Raw genomic sequence first — 27,028 nt, 5'->3', positions numbered from 1 at the left:
TTATTTATTTTTTGACCAATTCTGATTTAAAAAAAATAATAATTTGTGATTTTTATTTTTTTGTTTTTTTTAACTAGTCAACTTTAAAATGTAACTACAACATGATTCAAGTAACTTTTTCTTTATTAACCCTCTAGTTAAAGAAAATTCTATTCCAAGTGCACCACACATGAATTTGTCAACCTGATGTAAATGTTAAACAAATCACTTGTTAAATATCTTTGCAGAAAAGATGCATGAACTACAACTACATATTATACAAACATGTCTTTATATATATTTATTATAGGCTATGTTGAGAAATAATAAGAGGAAAATGCTTTTAAAAAATCTCAAAAGTCAAGGTAACTCAAAATGACTGAAGGTATAACACCAGTAGACTACATTTATGCATTTAGCAGACACTTTTATCCAAAGTGACTTACAGTGCATTCAGGCTATACATTATTATTTTTTTTTTATCACTATGTGTGTTCTCTGAGAACTGAACCCACGACCTGCTAACCCAATGCTCTACCACTGAGCCACAGGAACTCAGTGACACTTATTAACTATAAATGCTCTGTAAAACAACAGCAGCTTTCAGCCTGTCACCATGATGCAGACATGAAATATCAGACATACAGAAGTAGTTACAGGTTTTTTTATTCACTTGTGTTGCTTTTCCATTGTTTTTTCTTTGTAAACATGGATGCATTTGACTGTTTCAGCATATCTTGCATGAAACGGCATTCAAAAAACACGAGTTAAAAGAAGTTCACTCCTATCTTCTTGCATGTTTTTCCTATTCCACTGCCCACGTTGCATCTTTCTTGTCAACACAAAAGTGCATTCTATGTGAATGGCGCCTAGCGATATGAACGCGTCACAAGTGAGTGGTTTATCATGTGCTCCGACATGCGGTTGGATTGTTCTTACTGTTGACATTGGCATATTGTCAACGTGTGTAATTCTAACGTTTGTTAATATTTCTATTCAAAATCGCAATTCCTCGATTTCTAAAAAATAAAATCATAGCAAAACATTACATTTGAATTAATTTATAAAATTGGAAAAATCGGCCAGCCCTAGTCAGCTGTTTGAACAAATCGCAAAGCATTTTTTTTTCGACATTTCTTTATTTGTATGTCAAAAAATATTTAATACATTAATCTTATAAAATTACTTAAGTATTTGCAATGTTGTAGTGTAAATGCATTTATGGCACCTCAGCTTCATCAAACAGTCTGTGTAAATGCATGTAATGCCACTTTAGATGCAGTTTCTGTGTTTCCTGCAGTGGAAAGATAGAGTTTGTTGATACTGATTTCATTTGAATGGTGGCAACTCTACAGTTTCTTATTATTCAAACTGAATCAATTGAACAATGTAAGAATTTGATGTGAAAGATGACACATTTAATAAGGTTAGGTGGAAAAAATGACCATTTATAAACATAGAGGGAAATGACATCTGTTTTGTAATATACAGCAACTCATTTTCAGTTAATTGTTATTTCTACATCTTTCACAGAGTACTTTATTTTTGAGAGTTGTTTAAGTGAGAGAACATCTGTAACTTAGTCCGGATTTGGGGAATTGTCATGCTTAATCATTTATTTTATGTAAATTAATTTTTTGCATTGAAAAAGTATAGATTTTTGTTAATTATATTGTCAATTATAGTTCCTAGAAAGAAAATCGGAATCGGCAAAAATCGGTATTGGCAGGTCACACTAAAAAAAAAAATACAAATCAGAAATCGGAATCGGCCAAGAAAATTGCAATCTCTGTTTATAAATCCCAAGAATCAATCTTTTAGCTGGTGTGGTTTTTAGTTGATGAGGGAACAAAACTTCAATAAACATAATTTGTAGCATGCCTGACGTCCAAAAATCACATTAAGCTTTGTGCTTTGCTACTTTTGATATGAAACAAAGTCTTAGCTTTCAAATTCTGCCAATGTTGTTACGAAATTCAATATACCTGTCTTGGGTGATTTATTTTGGATATTTGCAGACCACCATGGTCTCAGCATTTACTGAGAGATCACCAGAAGATTTGAGTGAGAAGTTGCATGATTACATAAGCAAAAACGGCTGTTTTGACTTCTGCTGCAAATTGGGTTAGGTTATATTACAAGACATTATCTCAGACTCAGATTCATGCAATCTGCACAAAATCTTTCTGATGTACCCATGATTTACATTTTAATTCCCTCAAGATTCATGACTTGTGTGTGTGTGTGTTGCGACAGTCTTTTGCTCACCAGACACATTCCTTTGACTGTGTTCTGACTTTTTTAATTGGGCCCTTTCAGCTTTCAGACGGGGTTCAGTTGAGATTTCACTGCAGTTTTTGCCTCACAGGCTCCGTAGCGTTTGATCACCCAAACCAGTCTCACACTTTTATATGTTCAGTCATGGTGATGACAAATGTATTTGTAGTCTGAGGGATCCAACTCGTTACTTTGATTGTGTTCGATGGTTTCATTAAGGTAGCTTTTCTGTCTGGAATGAGGAATTTCTTCTGACTCATGTAGAGTAGTTTGATCTACTGTTATTGGCCTTGAGAAGAGATTCTCAAACTCCAGAATGCTTCGCCTGAAGCTGCTTTGAAGAGGATGAGCTCGGGGCGTTTTTGGAACTGTATATTTGGCTTCACTTTTTGGTTCAGTATTTTGAAGACTTGAGAACACGATGAGATATTTTGCTGTTACACCCACTGATTGGTGTGGTTATGTAGGAGATGAATTTTCCTTGGTGTGTTGTAGGTACTTTAGTATGTGTGTGGATTTGAGGACTGTGTATATTTGCATTTGTCATTGAGTCATTGTTGAGGAATGCACCGTGTGTCTTAGACTGATACCTGAAACCTGGAGTCCGCAGAAACTCAATGATTTCCTGTTGACACTGAGGAGCCGATATATGATGGGATTAATAATTCTGGACAGGGTTGATGAGCGAGAACTAATGGTCCCATAATGATGCCTTTTATGAGATGACTTTGGAAAGAAATATCACAGCTGAACTGGGAACTTGTCCCAACCGTAGCACACACCAGGCCTGAACAGTTGAAGAGGAAGTGGTTTCCTTCTGGCCTTTGATATAGTCTCATTGGTCACAAGCACTTTAGTCAAGCAGAGCCATAGTAAAAAAAAAAAAATGTTTTCCGGGTGGGGCCGTATGGAATTATTTTACACTTATTCTGCAGTTTTCCTTCACGTTTATTAGTATAAGACAAGCACAGGAGAATAACTTATCTTTGTTGTGACAACTTGATTATTTCTGGGAGTTGAAGGCTGAAAAGACCAGCCTGCAAAATTTCCAGGCTGGTTTATGTAGTTTATAATTTATTATATTGTAGAGCATATTTTATTTTATTTTTGTTTTGTTTTATTTTATTACTTTTTAGAATCATTTATTATTATTATCATTATTATTATTATTTTTAATTTATTTTTGCTAAATCAGTACAAAAATATAGTTTGTTTTTAGTTATATTTAGACAAGGTTCCTGCCAGATTTTATTGCTGATTGAGAATACATTATTAAAATGTAATCCGTTTCAGAGATTCTGCTTTTTTCATGCTTCTGCTGTTCTGTTCTGTTGTAATAATCCTGATTTCCTCTCAATTTGCACATGTCCTGCTATGGCAGTGTTGTACACTGGACTCGTATTGGCTTCTATGTCAATTCCCTTTTAAGTGCAAACCAGCACTGAGATTTATCACTTAAATTTGCTTGTGTTGCTGATTCTGCTCTGTAGTGTCTCTGTAGTGGTTTGGACTCACTCATAGACTTGTTTGTATGTTTGCATTGTGACCAAACTCTGTAAACACTGCAGAACATCACGGGCGTTTTGTTTGATTCTTCAAGAAGAGTTTGGGTCTACTTTTTGTAATTCATGGGTTGCGTGCAAATCTTTGTTTACAGCATGTTTTTGTCTTGAAAATGCATGCTAAAGTATGATTGAGTTATTCTGTTTGATGTTTACAGATTTTTTTTTTGCTGGCTTATTTTCAAAGCTGAATTTTAAATTGAGTCATATGTCATATGTAGATGAGAGAGAGGAATCGAATTCGTAAACCAGAGCATGTGCTATGAAATTAAACTAAGAAACTTTTTTCAACCCACCTGCTTTCTTCAGCAACTTATTTGCATGTAAACCCAACTTAATCATGGAGGATGCAGTATCAATAATTGGTGTGGAGCTAGTCTACTTTCCCTCTCTTGCTGGAAAACGCAGCAGTCTTCAAATGGGAGCAATTCACATCCAGACCCCTTGATAGCTGTCCAGATCTCTGCCTTGTTTCACAGTCACATGAATTATGAGGAAATTTGCTATTAAGAGGATGACTGTGTCTCTGCCAGCCACATCCATACACACTGTGACAGTCAATAGTCTTTTTGTTCAGAGCAAATTGATGGATTGGCAGCTAGTTTATAGGAATTTGTTCTCACAAACTGTCCACCCCTGATATTTATTAATGACACGCAAAACTGACTGGCCATATTTTGGAGGCACTCTCATTGTAGGAAAGGGCATTTAATAGCTAGATGGAGGCTCTACTGGCTTTTAGCTTTTACCTGGATTCCAAGTAAGCCATATTTGGATGAGTGATTGACAGAAAAGTCAAAGAAGATTTGTTAGCGCAAATGTGTTATTTGAACTATCGACATAGTTATAGCTAGCTATCTGAAGAACAACTAACCATTTGATATCATAGACATTTGTAGCTAAGCTCCTTTCACATATTTCATAGAGTATTTTTCAAACCTTATGTTTTTAGATGTGGCACAGTGTTATCTGTTTGAAGTTGTGAACAGCAAATATTTTTTCAGGTAAGTTGTAAAAACATTAAGATGTCTGCCTCAAGTGTATTGAGGGCTAACAACTAAAGCTATCAAATATACACACCAGATAGGGTGAATGTTGTTTAGGCATAGAATATGGATAATTAGGCTATATGATTAACACACTGGCCTACAGCCAGTTGAAATGAAGCCAAGAATTATAATGAAAATGTGACCTATAAATGACTTTGCAGTGAGATCTGAAAACAAATGCCTCATCAGTTCATTAAACCATGAAAGTGCTTTTATGGGCGTAATGTGGGAAGTGACACGGATAATATGAAGAAGTAGTAGAGATGAGGTCACAGAGAGACAATTTGGCAGTGATATTATGAGGACTGGAAGATTTATAGTGGGAAATTTGACTAGAGATGGATTGAAGAGCATGTTGATCTCTGTACTGAAAGACAGACTGTCTCTCCTAAGGTTCTGAAGAAAACTGTTTTGTGGTTTTTATTCTCATTTGAGCGAACAACAAAGAGCAAGTGATTGAGGTTTTGTACTAGTGCTGATGAGTTCAAAACACTCTTGAACTCTGTCAAGGTTGAGTCTGATGTGATCTTTGAGTACAGATATAGATAACTGGTGATAAACAGATAAATTGTGGTGCTTTCTGAAAAAAATGCTTTCTGACCGGAAACAGATGGTTGGTGTGACATGCTTTTTAGTGTAAGTGTTATAGAAATGCTAAATTTTCCAAAATAAGATGGTTCTTTTGTTACTCAAACAGAGTATATGGAAATTTTAATTTGATTTTGACAAGTTTTTAGAAAATTAGTTAAGCATGCTATGACCTGTTTTGCATTACTGTTACAACACAAGAAACAGGAAATATTGCAGAAATAATTTTGTTTCCATGAAACTTTTAGATCATAATTGTAGAAACTTTGTAGAACATAATAATCAGTCACATCATAAGACATTTTAGGGTTTAGTCTATAATTTGACATACTCTACTGTGTTTTTATATAGAATAACTTGCCAGCTATATGATTTTCATGTCTTGTTTGCTAAGGTTTTAAGTTTTTGTGCTCTGTCAATGTCAAACCTCCCAGACATGTTTCTTCTTGCTCTGAAACCACACTGCATAGCATACAACTGAACTTTCTGCCCAAGATCAGCAGTTTTGCAATGAACAGTGATCAATAGTTAAAGAGCGTTTTAATTAAGTTATAGATCCATTCGGTTGTAAAATTGCTTTAATTTAGAAGTTTGTCCTCTTTTGTATTGCCTCTAATTGCGTTAGTGCTTCTAAACTGAGCATTTCTAGATGGCGGCATGCTTTCCTTCATCTTTATTTCTGGTCTTAGCCTTGTTATTTCAGATTGCTCTCTCTCGCTCCACTTTCAGCTTTTAGTCTGTAGCTATTTCATGGATCATATGGTTGCAGAAATGTAGCATTGCCTTCCTCGCTGTGAAGAAAGACCGATCTGCTCATGTTAATGGAAACTGCCTCAGAGGAGCAGACCAAAGTCACATGGTCAAGCTGGAGGAAGTGTTTTGTCACGGGTCTGAGGTCGCCACAGCGAAACTTGAACACAGCCATTTGTTTTGGTTTGCTTGTTTATGACCTGGTTCTGATCAGCACAGAAATTGATCGGCTAGCTCCCCTAGAGAGTCTGCCGATTAAATGGGATTAATTTGTCTCACACTGTGTAATATGTTACAAATTAACGTCCACGTTTTGGTTATTTGTTTTAGTTTACACTGAACTGCGTTTCCATCTCCCAGCGCACATGTAGCTAACTTATCTCAGCGTGTCAGACTCTCACACAGTGTTTTGTCCTTTTATTCTTGCTTTCACAGGATGTTTGTAAATCAAGCATCCTGTCTTTTAACCCTGTGCGCTCTGGACGAGCAAGGGGCCTAAAAAGACATGGACGTGGACCAAGTCGCTGAGCTGTAAATAAGTGTAGTATATTTCATTAGTGGCAGGAGGAATCCCATTCAGTAGAGAAACGTCCTCTGCCATCTGCCCCTTCCACAAAGACTTTCTCTCTTTCCCCTCCTCCAGCTGTCTTTTCCTCCTGTGTTTCTGTCCCATTTCCTCTGTCTTCCTCAACTCTTTGCCCTCTGCCACAGCTTCTTTTCATACCTTTCCTCCCTTTCTTTGACTGTCTGCATTATTCAGTCTGGCTTGGATTATTCCAGTCTATTTCCATGTTACGTTCTCCAGGATCCTTATCGCACACATGAATCTGTCAGCCTTTAACATCTGATCCTTATTAAACTGCATCAACGTACACACTCCATATTACCGGCGATATAAGACTGAGCACCATTAGCCGTGGTAAGAAGAATGCGCTGTTCTTTGAGTCACATACCCTGTTTTCATCTTGAACCATGTGTGTGTTGACTGTTGGGTGTCATTAACATACATTAGTTTGTCAACGAATGTAGGCTACATTACACACTAGCACATGCACCTATACATTGTAGTCTCCTGATAACTTTTATTTAAACGAGAACATATGTTGGCCAAGCTGGGACACAGGGAGAGAGCGTGTTTGTCTGTCCCGTCATGTTAGTGGATGTTCAGAATGATGGATTAGGTGTAAAGATAGACATTGCACTCTGAGGACAAACTGCACCATGTGAGGTTCAGACAAAGCCCCTTTATTTTTTTTATTTTTTTTTTTATTTTTTTTTTTTAGAAAAGCAGAATAATTGCTTATATATGCTTTATTGCACATTATACTGGGCCAGTGAACAAATAAGTGTGTCCACGATAAAGAACAGGAAGAATCCTTTAAAGTTTCATGTTCTTAGAAATTTAGTCTTTCACTTTTTTTAAAGGTGGGGTAAGTGATTTCTCGTAGCCAATGTTGACATTTGAAATCACCAAAACAAACACACCCCTACCCCAAAAGGGTCTCGCCCCTATTTTGATAGCTCCACCGCACACATACGTACAGCAACGATTAGTTTTGTTAAACAAAACAAAACCAATGTTACTCGCCTATCGAGAAGAAACAAAACAACCTTGGCGTCCGATCGCAGGCCTTCCCGCTCCTTGAGTTCTCTCCAGTGTTCGAAAGCTGATCCGATATTTACATGGGTCCTTCTTCTTGCCTTATTGTAACACCGTGTCTACACCGTGTCTTTTTATCCGCCATCTCTATCTGTCTGTCGTCGCTCGGCTCGGCTAATGTCCGTCATGTGCACTGATGAGTGCTCTCTCCTCGCATCATGAGTAGACACGCCCCTTACTGCTGATTGGCTACAAGTTTGTTTTGGTACTGGCCTGACTCCGTTTTCTAAAGTGTTTTTGAAAAAATGCATACCCCACCTTTAATGTTAGTTAGTGTGTAATGTTGCTGTTTGAGCATAAACTATATCTGTAAAGTTATGAAGCTGAAAGTTCAATGCGAACGGAGATATCGTTTTTTTAAAAACTGGCAGTTTAATGCCTACAAAAAGACTACAACTAGGGACTACAACGAGTTACTTCCCGGGTCCGTTACCCTCATACAGATCATCAGCTCAGTGAATACACTTATTTTCACATATGAGAAGCGTTATACATGGATGCGTGTGCGGTTGCTGTACTGTATTAAAGTTTTAATCAGAATAAAACCGTATATTAAAAGCTAACATAGTAACATTTACAAATAACAGCGTATCTAAAAGTAGAGACAACAACAAAAAAAAACCTTAGCCCTTCCATTAAGAGCCGTGCTTGCACAGGTTCTGGACGATCCTCTTCACTAATATTCTCTGAGTCTCAATCGGGCTCAAATTGATAAGCAATATAGACGACGCCGTTCTTTACAGTACAACCGGAGCACATGCCGCTGAGCTGAGGGGCGGGACGTTCGCGCACTAGAGGTGGTTTAGCCAATCACAACACACTGGACCAGCTAACCACTCTGAGCCCATCGCTTATTTCTGAGGGAGGGGCTTCATAAAGGAAATGATCAGCACGTTTATCAGAGAAGGGACAGAGTGGTGTGGAATAAAGGTAAATTATGTGAAAAATAATGTGTTTTTAAAAAAAACGAAGCATTAACACATGTTAGACTGCACCCCATAAACACAATCAAGCCTAGAAAAAAACAGTCAACCACCCCTCTAATATTTTAATCTGGTTTTGAAAAATGTTATTTACATTTTTAATGACCCTAAAATGTCATGATGTGTAACTATTAGGCAAAGTAATATTGTATTTGTGTCCACATCTTAATAAATTAAAAAAATGTTTAAATAAGTTTATTTTAGTGCTGTTAATCACGATTAATCGCATCCAAAATAAAAGTTTTTGTTTACATAATGTGTGTATACTGTGTATATTTATTATGTATATATAAATATAAACACATGCATGTATATATTTAAGAATAATATGTTATGTTTTTATATTAAATATATTTATATATAATATAAAATATAAGAATATAAATGTATATACATGTAAATACTTTCAAAATATATACTGTATGTGTGTGTATTTTTGTATATACATAAGTGTACACAGTACACATACATATATTATGTAAACAAAAACTTTTATTTTGGATGCGATTAATCGTTTGACCGCACTAGTAAAAATATTTTTTGATAAGTAATTAAGTTTTTGGGGAGTCGCACTGCATGACAAAACCTGACACTGCATGACAACTCCCCATGTTAAAAAAAATTTTTTTTTTTGACAAACTTATTGACTTTGATGCTCAGTCAAGTGGGTCTTTGGAGGTCATCAGTATTCAGTAATTGAAAACATGCTTCTCAGATAAGGCATTTTAAAGTCTAATTTCACTTAAAAAAAATAAAAAAATTACCAGTGCAAAAAAATAGAGCATCAAATCATTTCATCCTACTTGCCATACTCTAATATTCTTTCATGAACCTTTTTGTGCAATCCAAGACAAAGTGCATTGAAAACAGTTAAGCCTTGTTAGTTCATATCTACTTAAATGGCAATGGTTATTGAAGTGATCTGCTCTGCCTTTATCTGCTAATCCTGAGTGCTTTATTTCAGGGGATGAATCCTCCCCAGGGGAAGGCATCCTTAAGAGGCATAAGATAAAAGAGATTTAGTCACGTTAAATATTCTTTCATTATTATGCATTGTGAGGAGCAAACAGGGGGCGATGTTTGCTCCTCATATCGCCCCCTGCTGTAAGGATGAAGAAGAGCTGCTGTGCAATAGCTGCAAGATCATGTGCTGGTTGGGGGATTTCAGTCATTTTTGTTAATTTCAGTCATTTTTGTGCCGTTGGCAAATTCTGCATCTCCCTTCATTAAACCCACTCGAGTGGATGATTGACTGTCATACATTGTGTCAGTTTTCCTCGAGACCCCTGGGGCAGTTTGCATCGTGATGGTTTCCTTTTCCAGTTAAATGAAAGGCTGCAGTCTTATAAATTGGAAAATTGAGACACTATTATGTACAGAAACGTGAATGCATTTTATAGCTCGTTGTACTTAATACATACAAGATAAATTGGCATTATGGTGATTTATGTGTATCATGATGAATGTGTCATTTTTGTGCTTTATATGCCCCCTCAACATTGGCTATGGTGTCGTCATACTGTGAAATCACAAGTTTAAGCACAACCCTGTCTTGTCTCGTCCGTATTTCCCCCCTTTCTGCATGGTATGTGCCCTGGTGCTGCTTCTTCTTCGACTTTTCATCACCTTCTGTCTTTGTCCTACTTTTGCTTCCTGTTTTCCCTCCCTCATTTCAATGTCTTACAATTTTTTTTCTTAAGTCTTTTTGTGCCTAAAGCAAAAAAAAAAAGAAGTTAACTGAGAGAGAAATTTAACAAGTGAAGTCACGTTGTGAAATATAAAGTTACAATATGAGAGTTAAAGTGACATTTGGGAGACATAAAATTACAATTACCTTCATACTCTAAGGCAGTAATGGGCTTCCATTACCTTCTTCCCAGTAGCTCTATTCAGCTCACTTGTTCAGTGTTTTGCATGAGTGAAATCTTGTTTTGGTTGATACATGGTTGCAGACCTGACCTCAGCTTCATAAGCTGCTCATGCAGGATTTGGAGTGTTTATTATTGTCGTTTCATGCCTTGTTGACTGAGTTGATGAAGAGATTAACATCTTAATGCTTAAAACCCTCAAATGAGCACTTCCCTGTGACATATCACCAGTTCTTGCTTTCTCACTCTCTCTCTCTGGCTGCTTTAACTTCATAATTCCCTCTATTACATGCTCCTCTGTATGTAAGACCTTCTAACACCCTGATCCATTAAATTCCTCTTGGGATACTGGCTTTGATCAAGTTACTTGTGATTATTTTCACAAGAGGCCTGTGTAAGTGTGTGACAGGCTTGGCTGACCCCTTAATGAACCTTTTCCTGATGTCCCACTCAGTCAGTGAATTGACATCTGTCCCTCTCATTCTAGTGTTTCTTATGAACGCAAAAAAAAGCTCAATGTTCATCTGTTGATACCCTCAGGAGATGCTATCTGTACTTGAGTGAAATTTGCTTTACCATAAAGGTGTCCAAATAATTTTCCGTTCCAAACTTAAAATATGGAGACACCATATGTTACCCATTTCTCAGACAAAATGTATTAACCACAACTGACCCCAGTATTATGCATGACCTGCAGATTTCATGCGGATAGTAGTGTGTGTATTTAGTGTTTCTACAAAACATATGTTCACATTTCAAACATCAACTGTGATTTATTTTAGTTTTTCTTGGTTTTAGTGCCATGTAAACAGAAACTTGCATCCGGAAGAGTCACACCATGTGTGCATTTGAATGTTCATTTCAAGATTCTGTGTAGAAATGATTAAACATTGATTGAAATGCCGTTATACTGGATAATGCACTGTTTTATTAGCAGTATAAACATATTTTATGACATTTTAATGGTTTTGATTAATGTGTGACAGCCAGTCACTGGTCTTACAGTCATACTGGTGTTTCTTTGCATAGGTTAAGTAGATGCCCTTCTGCCAGCTCTGAGATGCTGAAATCAGTCTCGACAGCAAATGTGCCTGGAGGGGCTTTAATTGTTGTTTTTAGCATGTGACACTTTTGGCTTGTCTACCCGTTTCTGGTGTGTGAATCATTCAAATTTAATCAGCCATATCACAGTGTGAGGTAACGACAAGCTTGAGAAAGGAAAGTTGAACCTGTTTACGCTTTCTCTCATTTATCTGTAAACCTCTGTTAAAAAAAAAAAAAGGATTTCTTTTGAATTTACAGGACATTTATTGTTCTTTCTAACTGAATCGCTAACTGTTCAAGTTAAACTTGCAGAACACAGAAATTTATGTTGCAGTTGATGCCTCTTTTTCTTTTTTTTTTAGCAAGTACAGGTGCTGGTCATCAGTGTTGGGCACGTTACTTTAAAAAAGTAATTAGTTATAGTTACTAGTTACTTGTCACAAATAGTAACTGAGTAAGTAACTGAGTTACATAATTATAAAAGTAACTAATTACCAGGAAAAGTAACTATTGCGTTACTTTAAAAAAAAATTCAAATATGTCAAATAATTTGGATGCCCCCCATATTAAATATGTTAAATGAAGGAAATGGATACTAAATAGAATAAATTATTATTATACATTGTACACTAATCTACACTATTTTAATGTTTCTGTGTTACTGTGGGACAATGTGAGAGACCCCTATCAAATTCAATATATTATTGTAAATATTATCAACCCTCTATGGGCACCTTGGGCAATAGCTAGTATTGCCATTGGCTAGTAATTTTTACCATTGGCTAGTTTACTCACCAGACTAATATTAATTATCTGATATACTATTTTATATCATATACAGTGTGTGTGTATATATATATATATATATATATATATATATATATATATATATATATATATATATATATATATATATATAGCTTATGTTTTTAAAATGGCACAGTTTCTGTATCTGACACTTAGCATCAGTCAGTCAAGCATTATAATATGATATAATGATCATTTAGCATTATATGATAGAACTTCAGTAATTAGAACAACCATGTATGAATGCATATTTGTCATGTTGACTGAATTTAGGACTGGTGGTGGTGCTTAAGATATTGTTTGTCATTTAGTGTTTCTATAAAAAAGGGGGGAAAACTACTAAAAATAATAGGCTAATGATAAGATAACAAAACTACTACGAATTCTACTACTAATAACAATATAAATCACACTAAGGATTAATGAGCTGCTGGGTTCATGAATATTAATCACGTTGTCTGCGTTCGCTCGAACTGATTTGCTGAAATCAAAACAGGGACGATAATAGCTGAGCGCCAGCCAATGAGATTGTCGTTTGCGCATTAGTTTTGCCCACTAGCAGAGAAACCGGCAGTTCTTAAAAGCTGAAGAATTCCAAAGGAACTCCGTTATTTTAACAGGAAAATACAACAAAGAATATCGTTTACATGCAGCGCGTCAATTCTGCATGTTATGTAAGACACTCTCGTTCTGTCTCTTTCCTTGCTTGTGAGACAAAGCGATGGCGAGGTGTGCGCCTTCACACTAGAGTTTACGGTACACTGCGCATCCATTCAGATGAACTACAAAATAAAATTATAGTAATATTATAATACATTTTAGTGACGCCGCATTTTATTGTCAGTAACGGTAATGGCGTTGTAACGGTGGAAACAGTAATTCGTTTGATTACTCGTTACTGAAAAAAATAACGCCGTTAGTAACGCCATTTATTTATAACGCCGTTATTCCCATCACTGCTGGTCATATAATTAGAATATCATCAAAAAGTTGATTTATTTAACTAATTCCATTCAAAAAGTGAAACTTGTATATTATATTCATTCATTACACACAGACTGATATATTTCAAATGTTTATTTTTTTTAATTTTGATGATTATAACTGACAACTAAGGAAAATCCCAAATTCAGTATCTCAGAAAATTAGAATATAATCATCAAAATTAAAAGAAATAAACATTTGAAATATATCAGTCTGTGTGTAATGAATGAATATAATATACAAGTTTCACTTTTTGAATGAAATTAGTGAAATAAATCAACTTTTTGATGATATTCTAATTATATGACCAGCACCTGTATTATTATGCTTGCGGTATGGGCCGTGTCCAGTGGTTTGGTGATTAAAGTAAACGACGGCCCTGGCTGGCTGATTATTTGGAAGTTATTTTTTTTTTTTTTTTATTAAACCAGAATATTTAAAGCATACTAAGACTTGTGACAGATATATTAACGTAACATTCATAATTCAAATGCCCTCGAGAATCAGTTTGGCAGTCCCTCTTAGCATATTTTATATCAAAACAGACGGTATCCTTCAATCCTGTCTTCTCAGCTTGTTTTCTGCTGTCTGTATGGCATATTGTATGTGTTTACTGTCTGTTTACAACAGTTTGGCTGCCTGTAATTTTTCAGTAAGTTTACTTAGCTGCAGAGATAAGCAGTTTTTAAGATTTGCTTATTTACACTTGGCAGGAACGCTTTCATCCAAGACAGCGGAAGATCTTTTATCAAGATCATCTGCTCTAATGTGGAGCAAAATGATTGTTGTCACTTTCACAGTCTGCGGTTTGAGACCACATGCACTACAAGCAGACAAACCTCCTCTTCTTTTCAGGGCAAATTCTTCTGAAAACCACAAGGATCACAGGTTACAGCCAAGGTGTACTTTCACTCTCACATCACTGAAATTTATGTTAACAGATCAAAAATAATCCTTCTCTTGGATATTTCTATTGATATTTTGGTATCTTCTTTTCTCGATTTTCTGTGTTTTAAGATCTTTGAAACATTACCCACACTGTAAAAAAAAAAAAAAGAAAAAAAAAAAGTTGAGCCAACTTAAAATTTTAAGGCAACCAGCTTCAGCAGATTTTTGAGTTTGCTCAACTTATTTTTGTGGGAGATTCTCAAATTTTTGTTGTATAAACGACAAAACGACAAGTTGAGAAAACTCAAAAATCTGCTGAAGTTGGTTGCCTTAATTTTAAGTTGGCTCAACTTTTTTTTTTTTTTTTTTTTACAGTGCACTACCTGCTGAGTTTCACTGACTCTCAACAGTTTTTTTCCCTAATGGACGATTTCTCCTAAAGCTATACTTTGACAAGCATAGCTGATGAACCAGCGAACAAAAGAATTGTACTTCTGGCTTTGTGTCAGAAGGTGACAGTAGGGCCTCTGTAGTAAAATGGGCTGCAGCCATCAGATCAGTTTTCACTTTCACTGGCTCCTGAGTGACACCGTATCTCAGTTTGCCCTTGAGTTCCTCCATCTCCTGCAGAGGCACTGGGAAAAACACAAATGGATAGTGTTTTACACAGGGGGGTTATTTATATCCTGCATTGAAGAGCTCTTCAGATTTGTAATTCATTGCTTGCTGAGTTTGGAGAGATGAGATGTTGCTCCGTGGTGTGTGGTCTCAGTTGTTTGAAATGTTCTTGTAACTTTCCTGTGATGTAATGGCAATGACAGTTCTGGGGCCTCGTGTATAAAACTTTGCATAGATTTCATCCTAGAAGTATGCATACACACAAATGTTTTTTTTGTTTTGTTTTGTTTACGTGCACAAGATTTCAGATTTATTAACCCATACGTATACCAGAGCCTGCTTCATGTTATAAATCACAGATAGTATATCTACAAGTTTCAACTGTCTTCTCCAAAATGACCATGCACGAAGCTTAACAACACTGGTTTTATTACGCATAACCTCATCTGCATGTAGTTTACATACTCTGTGCATATTGCCATCCAGGCATGTGATACTTCCTTGGAACCTAGGAAAATCATAAACGTAAAAGTTCATTTTTTAATTTTTTTAAATTTAAGTTTAGTTCATTACCTTGACAATGGAGTTTCCAAATCACTTATACCAGTTTGCAACTTCTAAACAGGCCCATGGTCTTGCAGATCTCACATTTGATCAATTAAAAAAATAGCTATTTTTGCTGAAGAACAACTGAACATTGTTTTAACAATTTACCTTGTAATGCCAAGCATAATAGAGCTGTTTTCTTTGGCTTATTCCTCATTTTTCATGCTTTCAGGTAACATTTGCTATTTTCTCTCAAAGATCATCTTTTGTCTTGCAGTTTCTGTCATTTTGCCTCTGTTTAAAGTATTTTGTCTTTGCAAAGATTCTAATCGATTTCTTTGTGCTTAGGCTGAACTAGTCTTTGTGTACACTCCATTATGCCTGTCAGCCTCGTTCTGTTTTGGTAAAGGGTACTGTGCGCTTCCAGATGTTTCTTTGGCAGTGAAATATGACCTGAAATGGGCGAGTCGGCTTGGATCAATAGTGAGTCAAACTGATGGCAGCAAATTTGTGGCGCTAAGATTTCCTGTTGAGGGTATACACTAGCCTATAGGAGCATGTTTTGGGGAAAATAGTTGTGGCAGGATGGAAAGCATTCAATCCTCTAATGAAGTTCATAATTAACCTCTGGCTTTGTAATTTTGCTTTAAATATGATGTGTTCATATGTTAGGCAAGTGTTTCTCAATTTAGCCAAGTGCTTGAGTTGAACAGCATGTTCAATGAAGCAAAATGACCTTTATGTCATAGACTTTTACTACTTTGTTAAAACTGTCCTGCATATGTTGTGGTTTGAAGTCTGTAGCATATGATACTGGTATCCCCACCAGGCTTAACAAGCTTGACTAGCAAGATAAACCTCTGTCAACCAGCTTTATCAGCCATGTTTTGCTAGACCAGCATCAAACCCATGCTGGCCTTGTAGCTGTAGGCCCATACTGTGGAGAGATAGAATCCTCTGTTAATGTTTAAGATTTTTTTTTGTTGAACTTGCAAGTGTGTGTGTGTGTGTGTGTGTGTGTGCGTGCGTGCGTGTTTTTGTGACAAATGAGGACATAAATTTGTATAATGACAAGGGTATGACATAGGTTTTACAAGGAGAAGGTGACTTTTCAGGACATTACCCCATGTCCCCACTTTTCAAAACGCTTATAAATCACACAGAATGGAGTGTATTGAAAATCTGAAATAGTTTCCTATAAGGGGTAGGTTTAGGTGTAGGGTTGGTGTAGGGCAATAGCACATACAGTTTGTACAGTATAAAAACAAAGATGTATTAATTAAATCCTCCCAAGGATGGAATTAGTTTACTTTTTTTTGCTTTAGACAAAAGGCAAGCCTCAACCTTCAACCAAATCTATCACTTTTCAGCAAGTTTTTGCTCTCCTTTTGAAATCAACTGCTCTTTCTTCTAGCTGTCACCAGTATTGCAGTGGTTCCAGTTACACATTTTCCCCGCTCTCACTCTTTCCTCATCTCTTTCTCTTCATCCACTTGTCTCTCCATGCTGCTCGTGTTTCTGCTGGAGATGCTGTTCAGATTGCATCATTAAGGTTAATCAGGATCTCCTGTGAAAGCCTCTGGAGCTAATTAAAATTCTCTTTCTCCTTTTTTCTCACTAACACTTTTTTTTCACTCATTGGCATGACACTGCTTTGCCTCCAACATGTCAGCTGAAGCTCACAAAAGAGACACCCAGTGACATATAGACTAAACCATGTAGCCTGGGCTGATATGTTGATCCAGGATACTGATTTATTGTCCTGTTGACCCACAGTGGCAGCAGTTGCTGTTGTTTGCCACCAAAACCCTTGTGCAGCCGCCTTGCTTGCAGAAAACCTAATAACTCTTGACATTTTTTTTTCAGCTGAGCTAATAAAAAAGGGGGCTTTTGTATGAGTAGTGTTTTATGAGGAGCCTATGCCTCTGTTTCTTGCCCCGTTATGTTCTAATGCACAAGTCGGCAGCTCCCAAAGCCACAGGCCCCACCCATAAACCTCCTCTGGGTTTGAATAGTGGCGTATGTGTGTGTGCTTAGTGCCACAGTTTACTGTCTGTACTGCTCCTATAAGGGAAATCTATGGAGGTAGACTTTGCACCAAAATAAATGTTTAAGTTTAGGTTAAAAAAAACCCCTAAACATTATACATGGTTTTTGCTAAACTACTAAGATAAAATCTTCTGCTGAAAGCAAAGTTTTATCCAAAATTCTGTCATGAACATGTAAAGACAGTAAACTGTGTAACTTTGGCACAATACAAGAAGGGACTGTTTACGTAGAGTAAAAAAAAAATAACTCGCAGGAATTACATCAGTGCCATGTATATAGAAGTATATTAATGACAAAATTCTTTCATACTAAAATAAACATGCAATGGTTTGGAACTACGAAGATGGGGTAAAAAATAAAAATAAAGAGAACTTGCATTTTTGGGGGCTGCAATTTTACGTGTTTGTATATTTAAGCATTTCACATATAATTTTGTCATTTAAAAAAAATTCCATAAATATTTACCTTCCAAAATTCAGTTCCAGAAGTTTTCAGATTTTCCCAAAATGTTCAGTCCATTATATTTTGCTTTACAAATTTGATTCCTCAGTTTCATAGACTTCCATTTTAGGCCAAACAATCACAACATTTCTTTAATTCTGGAACGGACTGCTTAAGATAAATGATTACTGGTCATGTCTGCTTGTAATAGTACATATACCTAAATTGTAAAGCACATTTTGTCTGTCACATGATGTATTCCTAGAGACATTTTTTGGCTCAGACAGATGACCTGCTCAGTTGTCTTACAGGTCACATAGAGGGCTGTTATAAAAAAATATAATACATCTAATCCTTGTTCACCAAAGCCAGCGCACTGTGAAAAACAGCCTCACACTTTTTACATATACAAACACAAGGTCCTACTCCCATAAGCTGTAGGGCTGTAACTCTCTCCTCACAACCGATGAGAGATGCTGGCTGGTGTTACTGACACCTTTTGACCTTGGAACCTCCTCCTTTGTCACCCTGCACTCTTTTAAGTAAATGCAGTCTGTGTGTGGGAGTGTGAGAAAGAGAGAGCACGTGTAAATCAAAACTGTACTGGGTTGTCATGGTGTGGTTTGGATAGTTCAACAATGTCAATGTTATTGGCCATGTTGCTCTGACATGTTGACAGAGTTCTTTTTCTCTTGTTTGCTCTCATTGCTCCTGTATGTCTTAGTCATCTACTGACTTTATATGTATTCTGGTTTTCAGAGCCAGTCTTGGCTCAGTTTTTGTCCTATCTGTTATTTTATTCAAGTTTTTTTATTCCTCATAAAATAAAAAAAATGACAGGGTTATACTGATGTCATAGTGAAAAAGAAAATTCTTAAAAAGAAAAGAAAAAACCCTAAAAAGAAAACATTTTTCCCCACAGACACTCTTATTGTCATTGATCCTTATAATGTTTTGTGACTGTTCAAGGATTTTGAAATTTCTCTGTTTTTTTTTCTTTTTCTAAACCCCACTTTTTCTTACTTCACAGAAAACCATCATGTTGATGTGGATCATGGCTTCCTGATCAGATCTTCCTGACCACTGTCTTCTCTTTCCCTGGACTCATCATTGGCTCAGTGATGAACCACACACCCAGTCCCCACATGACAGAGGCCGCCAAGTCCGGGGCAGGCTTGTTGTGCGGCCTGGGCTTGGGCCCGGATCGGGTGCGTTCTCCAGACAGCCTGACCCACACGCCCAGCCCGTCAGGGGGAACGCCCAGTTCCAGCCCTCCTCTGCTGCTGTCTCCAGGGCTGGGCTGCGATGGCGGCGGGGACTGGGAGAGCCGCGAGGAGCTGCGTCTGCGTGAGCTGGAGGAGGCGCGGGCGCGGGCGGCTCAGATGGAGAAGACGATGCGCTGGTGGTCAGACTGCACGGCCAACTGGAGGGAGAAGTGGAGTAAAGTGCGGGCCGAACGCAACAGGGCGCGGGATGAGGTCAGGCAGCTGAGACAACGTCTGGATGCCCTTACCAAAGAGCTGACGGGGGCACGGCGAGAGCGTCAAGAGCTGGCGGCCGAAAACGAACAACTGCGCCTAGAGGCCCAAAGAGTCCGAGCTGAACAGAACTCCCCAGCGAACGCTTCCACTGCACCAGCATCCAACTCCTCAACTGCCTCCACACACTCCAACCAGCCACGGGAACCAGACATCAAGCAGGACAACCAGGATGAGGAGAACGTTAGAGATGGCCCAGGCTCTCCAGAGCAGGAACCTGTGAGAGATGTAGACACTGACAAACCAGACAAGCAGAGGGTGAGTGTAAAACTGCATATTTTCAGGAAGGACTAGTTGGTGGGTTGCCTGGTAATTCACCTGACCTCAAACGGACACTCAAAAACAGCTACATGGCGCAAAAAAGAATGCAAGGCTCAGCAGGCTTTCTTAGAGTGGCAAGGGACTCAGTAGAAAAAGTAATTTCTGTAATTCACTTGTACATAAAGATTTGTGCACTAACCATAACCAAAATCAAGCAATCTGAGCCTAAAATTGTGTCCTTTGTCTTTCATTTTGACCTAAGAATCTCCTAACATCATATCGAGCCATTTTGTAAGATCCTCATCCATATCTCATTGGCTATAATAGTGTTTTCAGCATCAAATGTTCCCAATGGTTGTGATTCTGGTAGTGTTTTTTTTTAAAAGTTAGGGTGTTTGCACACTTGGTTTGAATGCCTGGTTCAAACCAGAATTTTATGACTGAACGCATGTGTCATGTGTTAATGGTTTTCCTGTGTGGTTACTTACAGAGGTGCAGATATGAGCTGTGTGTCATATGATGCTGAAATGCTCAGCTTCCGTCCAAGATTTGGCAGATCAACTCGCACCTCAAATGGAACGGTTATTTCAAATGTGATTAGACTTTTCAGTTTTAGGTGATAGTCACAAATATAATAGAGCTTGACTTTATTTACTCGTCCACATAGAAAATCTTTGAGGCACTATTGTAAGCAGACTATGTGAATAGTGCGTTTAGAGACCCACACCCACAAGTAAATGCAGTTGTTAATAAAGTGAGCTCATACATAAATCATACTTTGCGTTTCACTTCTGCAATTGAGTATGATTATGAACATAGTAGCAGCGAACCGTACTAAAGTTCTCAGGTACCTCGGGGCACTTTTTTTTTGTGGATGCACACCTGTATTCGGAAAATGACATTCACATCATCTAAACGAACCGAAGTCTGACATCAAATTAACCCGGGTACGCACTAAAAGTGCTAGTGAGAAAACGCTTTCTAATGTAATATGATGTGAAAACTTGTTAGAATGATACTATTTTAAAATGATATATTATTTTTGTTACAAAAATGAAAAGCTAGATGCTCAAACCACACAACAAACCTACAGAATAACCGAGGCTGTTCACTCTGTTCATTTCATTACCTGACTCTGTGCTTTTTGCTTGTGTGCTGGTTTCATTTTTTTGTCCTATTATTAGAACAACCCCCTATGTGTTTTACCCATGGGGCCACAGCCAGGGGTACCGCAGCAGTTCCCACTACCCAGAAACCCCTTTTTCATTCCTAGACTCGCTTGAGCATGTCTGTTATTTCCTTAATGTATTTTTAACTAATCTTTCAAGAGAATTACCCCTCACACTAATGTCGTTTAGTCTGCTGTGCGCATTAGCATGCACCTCTTTTTTTGGTTGGCAGATGTGAAGACAGTGCACCAGCAGAGAGAGGCAACGAAGAATTAATGTCAGTGTCAAACTTGACCTTCAGAGTCTCGAGCATGATGGATGCATATTTCTGCACGGATATCAACAGGGAGATAGCTAAAGACTCTCAGACTCCTGTGAACAGTAACAATTACCTGCTGAGAGCAAAACTGGTTTGGCCTTTTTTTATAATTCAGCACGGAAATAACCACCTTTTCAAGTAGTATCAGGCATCCTCATTCAATCTTAGCTAAGTAAACAAATAATAGTTGGCGTAGTCTGACTCTCACTGGATTGTTTGATATCATCCCATTTCCTGATCTGTTTCCACACACACAGGCATGCTGAGTGCTTCCACATGTAGAACTCTATCTGTATTAGTATGTGTTTGGTTCCCCCTGGTGGCAGGGAGGTGTTATTGCGCTTTTATCTCATAAAGTTACTCGATTGGTACTCAACTGTGGCCGTTCTGGGATCGCAGCATGTTTAGTGTCTCATGTCTGTCTCCTGAGGCCCATGTCTTTGATATGTAATCCCTACTGTGTGTAGGAAGGAAAGAGGAAGGATGGTGCATTGAACTGTAAAGCCGTTTTTATTACTCCTCCAAAGAGCTTGTGAATTTCATTCATGCACACAGGAAATAAGGGAAAGGTGCAATGTGATATTTGTTATGTGGATGACAGAGAAAATGGCTCTTCTGTGGTTTGGTTTAATAAGGAGAAAAAGAAAACATGAAAGTCTTGTTGTTTGTTTTTCATTTGTTTTCTTTGTCTTGGAACATTGACTGTGGCAGCAGTTCTCAGCTGGTTTCAGTTCACAAGCTAGGTTTTACATTGGACGTCGTCTGGCAAGTCAATACAGAATGAGAATTGTTTATCGTACAAAACTAAACAAAAATGTTCTTTAAAACCTTTAGGTAATTTTAAGTTAAAATATTAGGCTCTCATTGTTTATCCTTGTTTGTAAGAGAGCTCCTAAATGCTGTAGTCTGGGTTCAGGTTTCTTTATGTAATTTTGCTTATGGTCTTTGAGGATGAAGGCATGTCACGCAACCTCTCCTTATTGCCATCTTTTGACCAGCTGCTGCCAAGTAGCAAATGAATTTGTGCCAACATAGATTTCAAGTGATGCAAAATTTGATGTCAATATATATTGATCGTTTGATTGATTAAGTGTCAGTTACACTTTAAGAAGAAAGTGTGCTGTGGTCCTCCAGTTTAGAACCACTAGTGTTTAGAAGTACTTTAACTGTGATATTAAAAATTCTTGCTACCTTTCTTGCTTTTTCTTTCTTCTTTCATTCTTTTTTGTTTTTTCCTTTGTGTCAGGAGTTGGAGTTATTGGAGGCTCTTCTCAGGGCAAAGTCAGAGGCTCCAGACTCTTGGGACATTCGCAGTGCCAGTAGCTTGCGCTCAGTTCTCAGTCGGCAGGACCGGAGCAGACTGCTGTGGGAGGATCTGGCTGCCCTGGAGGAGGACTCTAGCAAGCTCAACGCTCTCCAGCTACGCCTGGATGAGTCCCAGAAAGTCCTGCTGAAAGAACGAGAGTAAGAGATCATTGTCCAGGTGGAAACAATACATGCATGAAACAGACCAGAACTCAACAAATGAAATCAAAGGCCTTTTAGAGCTTCTCATAAAAAGGACAGGGTCAACATAGATGTATCCTTCACCACCTATGATATACAGTGAAGGATACATCTATTTTGACTTTGTAGAAATCACCCACTGGAGGCATCTCAGTAGACCAGATCTTTTGAGAACAGTCTGCTTGGACTCGATGATGATGATTTATGTTGTGCATGTCAAACATGTCATGTGTCTCTGTCAGGGATAAGCACGCACTCATTAAGAACATCGAGAAGCTGGAGGTGGAGCTGAGCCAATGGAAACTCAAATATGAGGAACTGAACAAGAGCAAACAAGAGGCCCTAAAACAGGTGAGGAAGCTTATTCTGTAGACCTATACAAGAAGCAACACATCAATGAAGAATCATCTCAAATCAGAGCAACATAACCCCATTTTTATTTTCCTGGCAGACTCTGCTTTAAAGTGGTGTGCCTGTTAGGGATGAATGATGTATAGAATATTCCTCATATATTTGCAGTGATTTTTCTGGTGATGTAAAATCAAGCAACATTATAACCTTGTGTTAATTTAATGACAAGTGGTGTGGAAAACATGCCTTGATTTAGTTTTAACTAGATTTATAATATGCATTAAATATTGTGACTCTGCTGAGTAACAATGACTGTTAGACTGAAATTCATAATTCCTCTGATTGCAAAAAATCACCCTTTTGGTTCATTTCAGCGCAGTCATAAATTTATAGTTATAAATATTGAGATATATTGAATATTGTCAAAAGGTTGTGCTTTACTTTTTCTTTTTTTAATGCATATAGTGTATCATGAAAATAATTCTTCAGGAACCTGCAGTAAATTCAACTCAAAGCCAAATAGCTTTGTAGCAGCTGTGGAACATTTAACTTACTGGCTTCATTTATTGAATTATGGTATTTTAAGCAATTTGTTTTTGCTTTTGGGCATCAAGTCAAGACATCAATTGCCGAGCCTTAATTGTCAACATTAGTATTCTGGCTTCAACGCTGTATTTGTTATTTGTGGATCGCATTTGATTTACAAATAACAGATAAATTGCTGAAGCCAGGAACATTAACACATGATATTCTCATGAGGAACTGATCTCCAGCACTTCCATGTTAAAAGAGCATGAAATCTTTGGCCTTTTGTCCAATTTCCTCTGGGCAATTTATAGTCGGAGCTTTAATCAGTAGGAAGAATGCATGGTGAGTGCACTGGGTTGAGTGCTCTGGTGGCCTGTTCATCAAAACCCAGTACTTCACCTTCACTTCCAGATGTCATATTCTTGCCTTATAATATCCTCCAAATACAGTCTTATGTGCTTCAAAGACATAATAACAGGCAGAATAGCACCTACCCTTTCTTTGCTACTTTTCTAAAATGTGGAAAATAAAAATAATAATCATCAAAACTATGAAATTAACAGAATTATGCATTAACCAAAATCTTAAAAAGTCTACAACGGTTTTATATATATTTTTGTCCCCAGACTCTTTTTTTTTTTTTTTTTTTTTTTGTTAGTTGTTCTGCACTCTTTCTTCTAACTTTATAACATAATTCCCTTTTAAATAGTACTCAAGAAATGCTCAAGAAATATTTGTTGTTATAATCAAATTTGAAAACAATTCGGCTGATTAATATTTTTCAATTGAGAACCACTAACGTTTAGAGGTTTACTGTGATATTTAAACCTCTTTCTCTCTTTGTTTCTTTCTTTCTGACTTTCTGATTAATATAAAGTTTAAATGGACAGCATTCATTTGAAATAGAATTTTATCAATTTTACAGTCACTTTTGATCAATAAAATGCATCTTTGCTGTAATAAAAAGTAGTAATTTCTTTTAACAAAATTATTCTGACAAACTATTTTTTTTCCGATGGTGGTGTAATTGTTTAAGTTTTAGTAAGTTGTATGAGCCTGATGTATCTATATTTTGTTTAATTGTATATAAGCATGAATTCTGTCAAGGCTTTCAAAATTTCTTACAATATACATAAACACAAACTTTGTATAATGATGTTTTTTAAGATCATTAGAAGCATTAATTGGGTCAAATATATCATACTTAAAATTGTATAGGGTGCTGTAACGGATGCATCTTTGATAGAGCACCACCAGGGGGCAGTTGTTACCCATGATCGAGGCAGTCTGGCATTGTTCATGATTAGACTTTGCTTCTCAGGATTTCTTTCAGTCAGGCAATTTAATGAAAGACAGCCGCACTGATTGGGCCCAGGGAAACTTTCACTCTCAATACAAGCCTTCCACAGAGAGAATAAGGGACTGATTCACCATCATACACCTAGACCTCGTCATAGGCATATAGTAGAGAGATGATGAGTAGGAAGAGATGCGCTTCTTTTTTTAATAACCTCAACCCCTAAGGATGTGCATGAATACCATGAGATGATGAGTAGGAAGAGAGTGTGCGCCACACTCAGTAGTTTAATAGATGAGCTGCCTGTCCCCAGCCCAGCTGTGTGAGCTCACGACCTGCAGCGAATGTTAATCACTGCGTTTGAGTCACAGTACGCCGAGTGTGAGACGCTGTAGAGAGATCAGACTTTGACCATAGAGCCCCTCTCCCTTAATGGCAAATGTGCTAGACTGTATTGCCGCAGAATGTCTGTACAAGTCGTATTAAATGAGCGTAGTTTCACAGAGTTTCATCAACTGTGAAATGAGTTTAAATACCAGACTCATTCACAATCAGAATGTTAAATCTGTTTGAATACCAGTGGCATCTTCAGAGTATTGCGTAGTTTGGCGTATTCAGACCGAGTAGTTTATTTGAATAACATAGATATGCTCTAACAAAGCAAAGGAAAGAAAGTTTTACTCAAGATCAGAAGTTCAGAGATAAAAGGCTGACTTTCTTTGTCTTTTTGATCTCTCACGCAGCTGAACTTGTTGAAAGAGGTGCATCAGGATGAGCTGGGCCGCATGTCTGAAGATCTGGAGGATGAGTTGGGGGCTCGTACTAGCATGGACAAAAAACTGGCAGAGCTCCGTACAGAGGTGAAACGCATGTACATTTTCTGTTTCATACCCATACTGCACTGTTTTGCATGGCCCAGCCGGTCCGGTGTCACTCCAGGACACACTGTGATCTACATCAAAGCTAAACACCCTCAGGGCTTTATACATCCATCCGCTGTCTTCCTGCGTTTCGACTAGCATGACACCAGGCACCGCGTCCCTCTGTTAGTCAAGCTGGCATAATGACAGAACGCTGCTCTAACACATTCCCAGCATGCACTGTTAGCGGCGGGGTGTTGCTGAGATGAACCTGGCAGGAGAGAGTGACATTATGCACTTTGAAGAGCTCCTTAAAGAGCGCCGCCACTCCCGTGTGTCGGCTCAGATCCTTTGCATCCCCTCATCCCCAAAACCCCACAGTGACCTCCCTTCATCTCTGCCCTCAGGAATCGGGGCGTTTCACAGGCACTGCCTCGTATCAGCAGTCAAATGACATTACAGAAATATTAATGATTAGTTGGTCTGGAGAGAGTTTGGGGCATGCCAGGAAAGTCAGCCATCACTTAAGGTGAATCGGGAAGAGATGGTTTCCCATTAAACAGCTTTTAGCAGCAGGTCAGAACTGGGAAATCATGGAGAGCCCTTCACTTAGTTCAACATCATTCTGGGCTAATATGTGTCCTGTGTGCTAATGCAGCATTAGTACTTCCTGATACGCAAGGGATGTGCTGTCTCTTCATATTTTATGTATTTCAAGTTTTGCACATAGTATTTGCAATGTTTTCTTGTGAACACTGCAGTAAATTCAGTCAAAATTATTTGAATAGTCCTTCTGTCAATACAAATTCTTCCAAAGTAGCTTAATAAGCTGGTTTGGGTACCTAAACCTACATCATAAAACATTTTTTTTGTGTGGATTTCAAAGAGTAATTTTATACATTCATGTACTGAATTTAACAGAATAAAAAAATAGAAAATAGAAGCATTGTGCATGAAAAAGTGGTGAAAATTCCTACATGAACGATAAAACTATATTTGAAAACATTTTTTAAGTTATTTTAATGTTAATAATACATTACAATATTACTGTTTTTACTGCATTTTTAATCAAATAAATGCAGCCTTAGTGAGCATAGAGGACTTCT

General features: G+C 37.5%; 1 protein-coding gene across 1 annotated transcript in view; it reads left to right on the top strand.

Annotated features, from left to right (window-relative positions):
- The window catches only part of ccdc102a (coiled-coil domain containing 102A), a 75,752-nt gene that overhangs the window by 12,360 nt on the left and 36,364 nt on the right, over window positions 1–27,028 (top strand). The window contains exons 2-5 of the mRNA XM_058782946.1: window positions 19,124–19,889; window positions 22,627–22,844; window positions 23,129–23,237; window positions 25,806–25,922. Of these exons, the coding sequence (XP_058638929.1) occupies window positions 19,215–19,889; window positions 22,627–22,844; window positions 23,129–23,237; window positions 25,806–25,922 (1,119 nt within the window). The 5' untranslated portion in view covers window positions 19,124–19,214. The remainder of the gene's footprint in view (window positions 1–19,123; window positions 19,890–22,626; window positions 22,845–23,128; window positions 23,238–25,805; window positions 25,923–27,028) is intronic.

This window comes from Onychostoma macrolepis, chromosome 07 (assembly GCF_012432095.1).
Source record: "Onychostoma macrolepis isolate SWU-2019 chromosome 07, ASM1243209v1, whole genome shotgun sequence".
NCBI lineage: Eukaryota > Metazoa > Chordata > Actinopteri > Cypriniformes > Cyprinidae > Onychostoma > Onychostoma macrolepis.
This window is presented reverse-complemented; position numbering and strand designations above follow the sequence as displayed.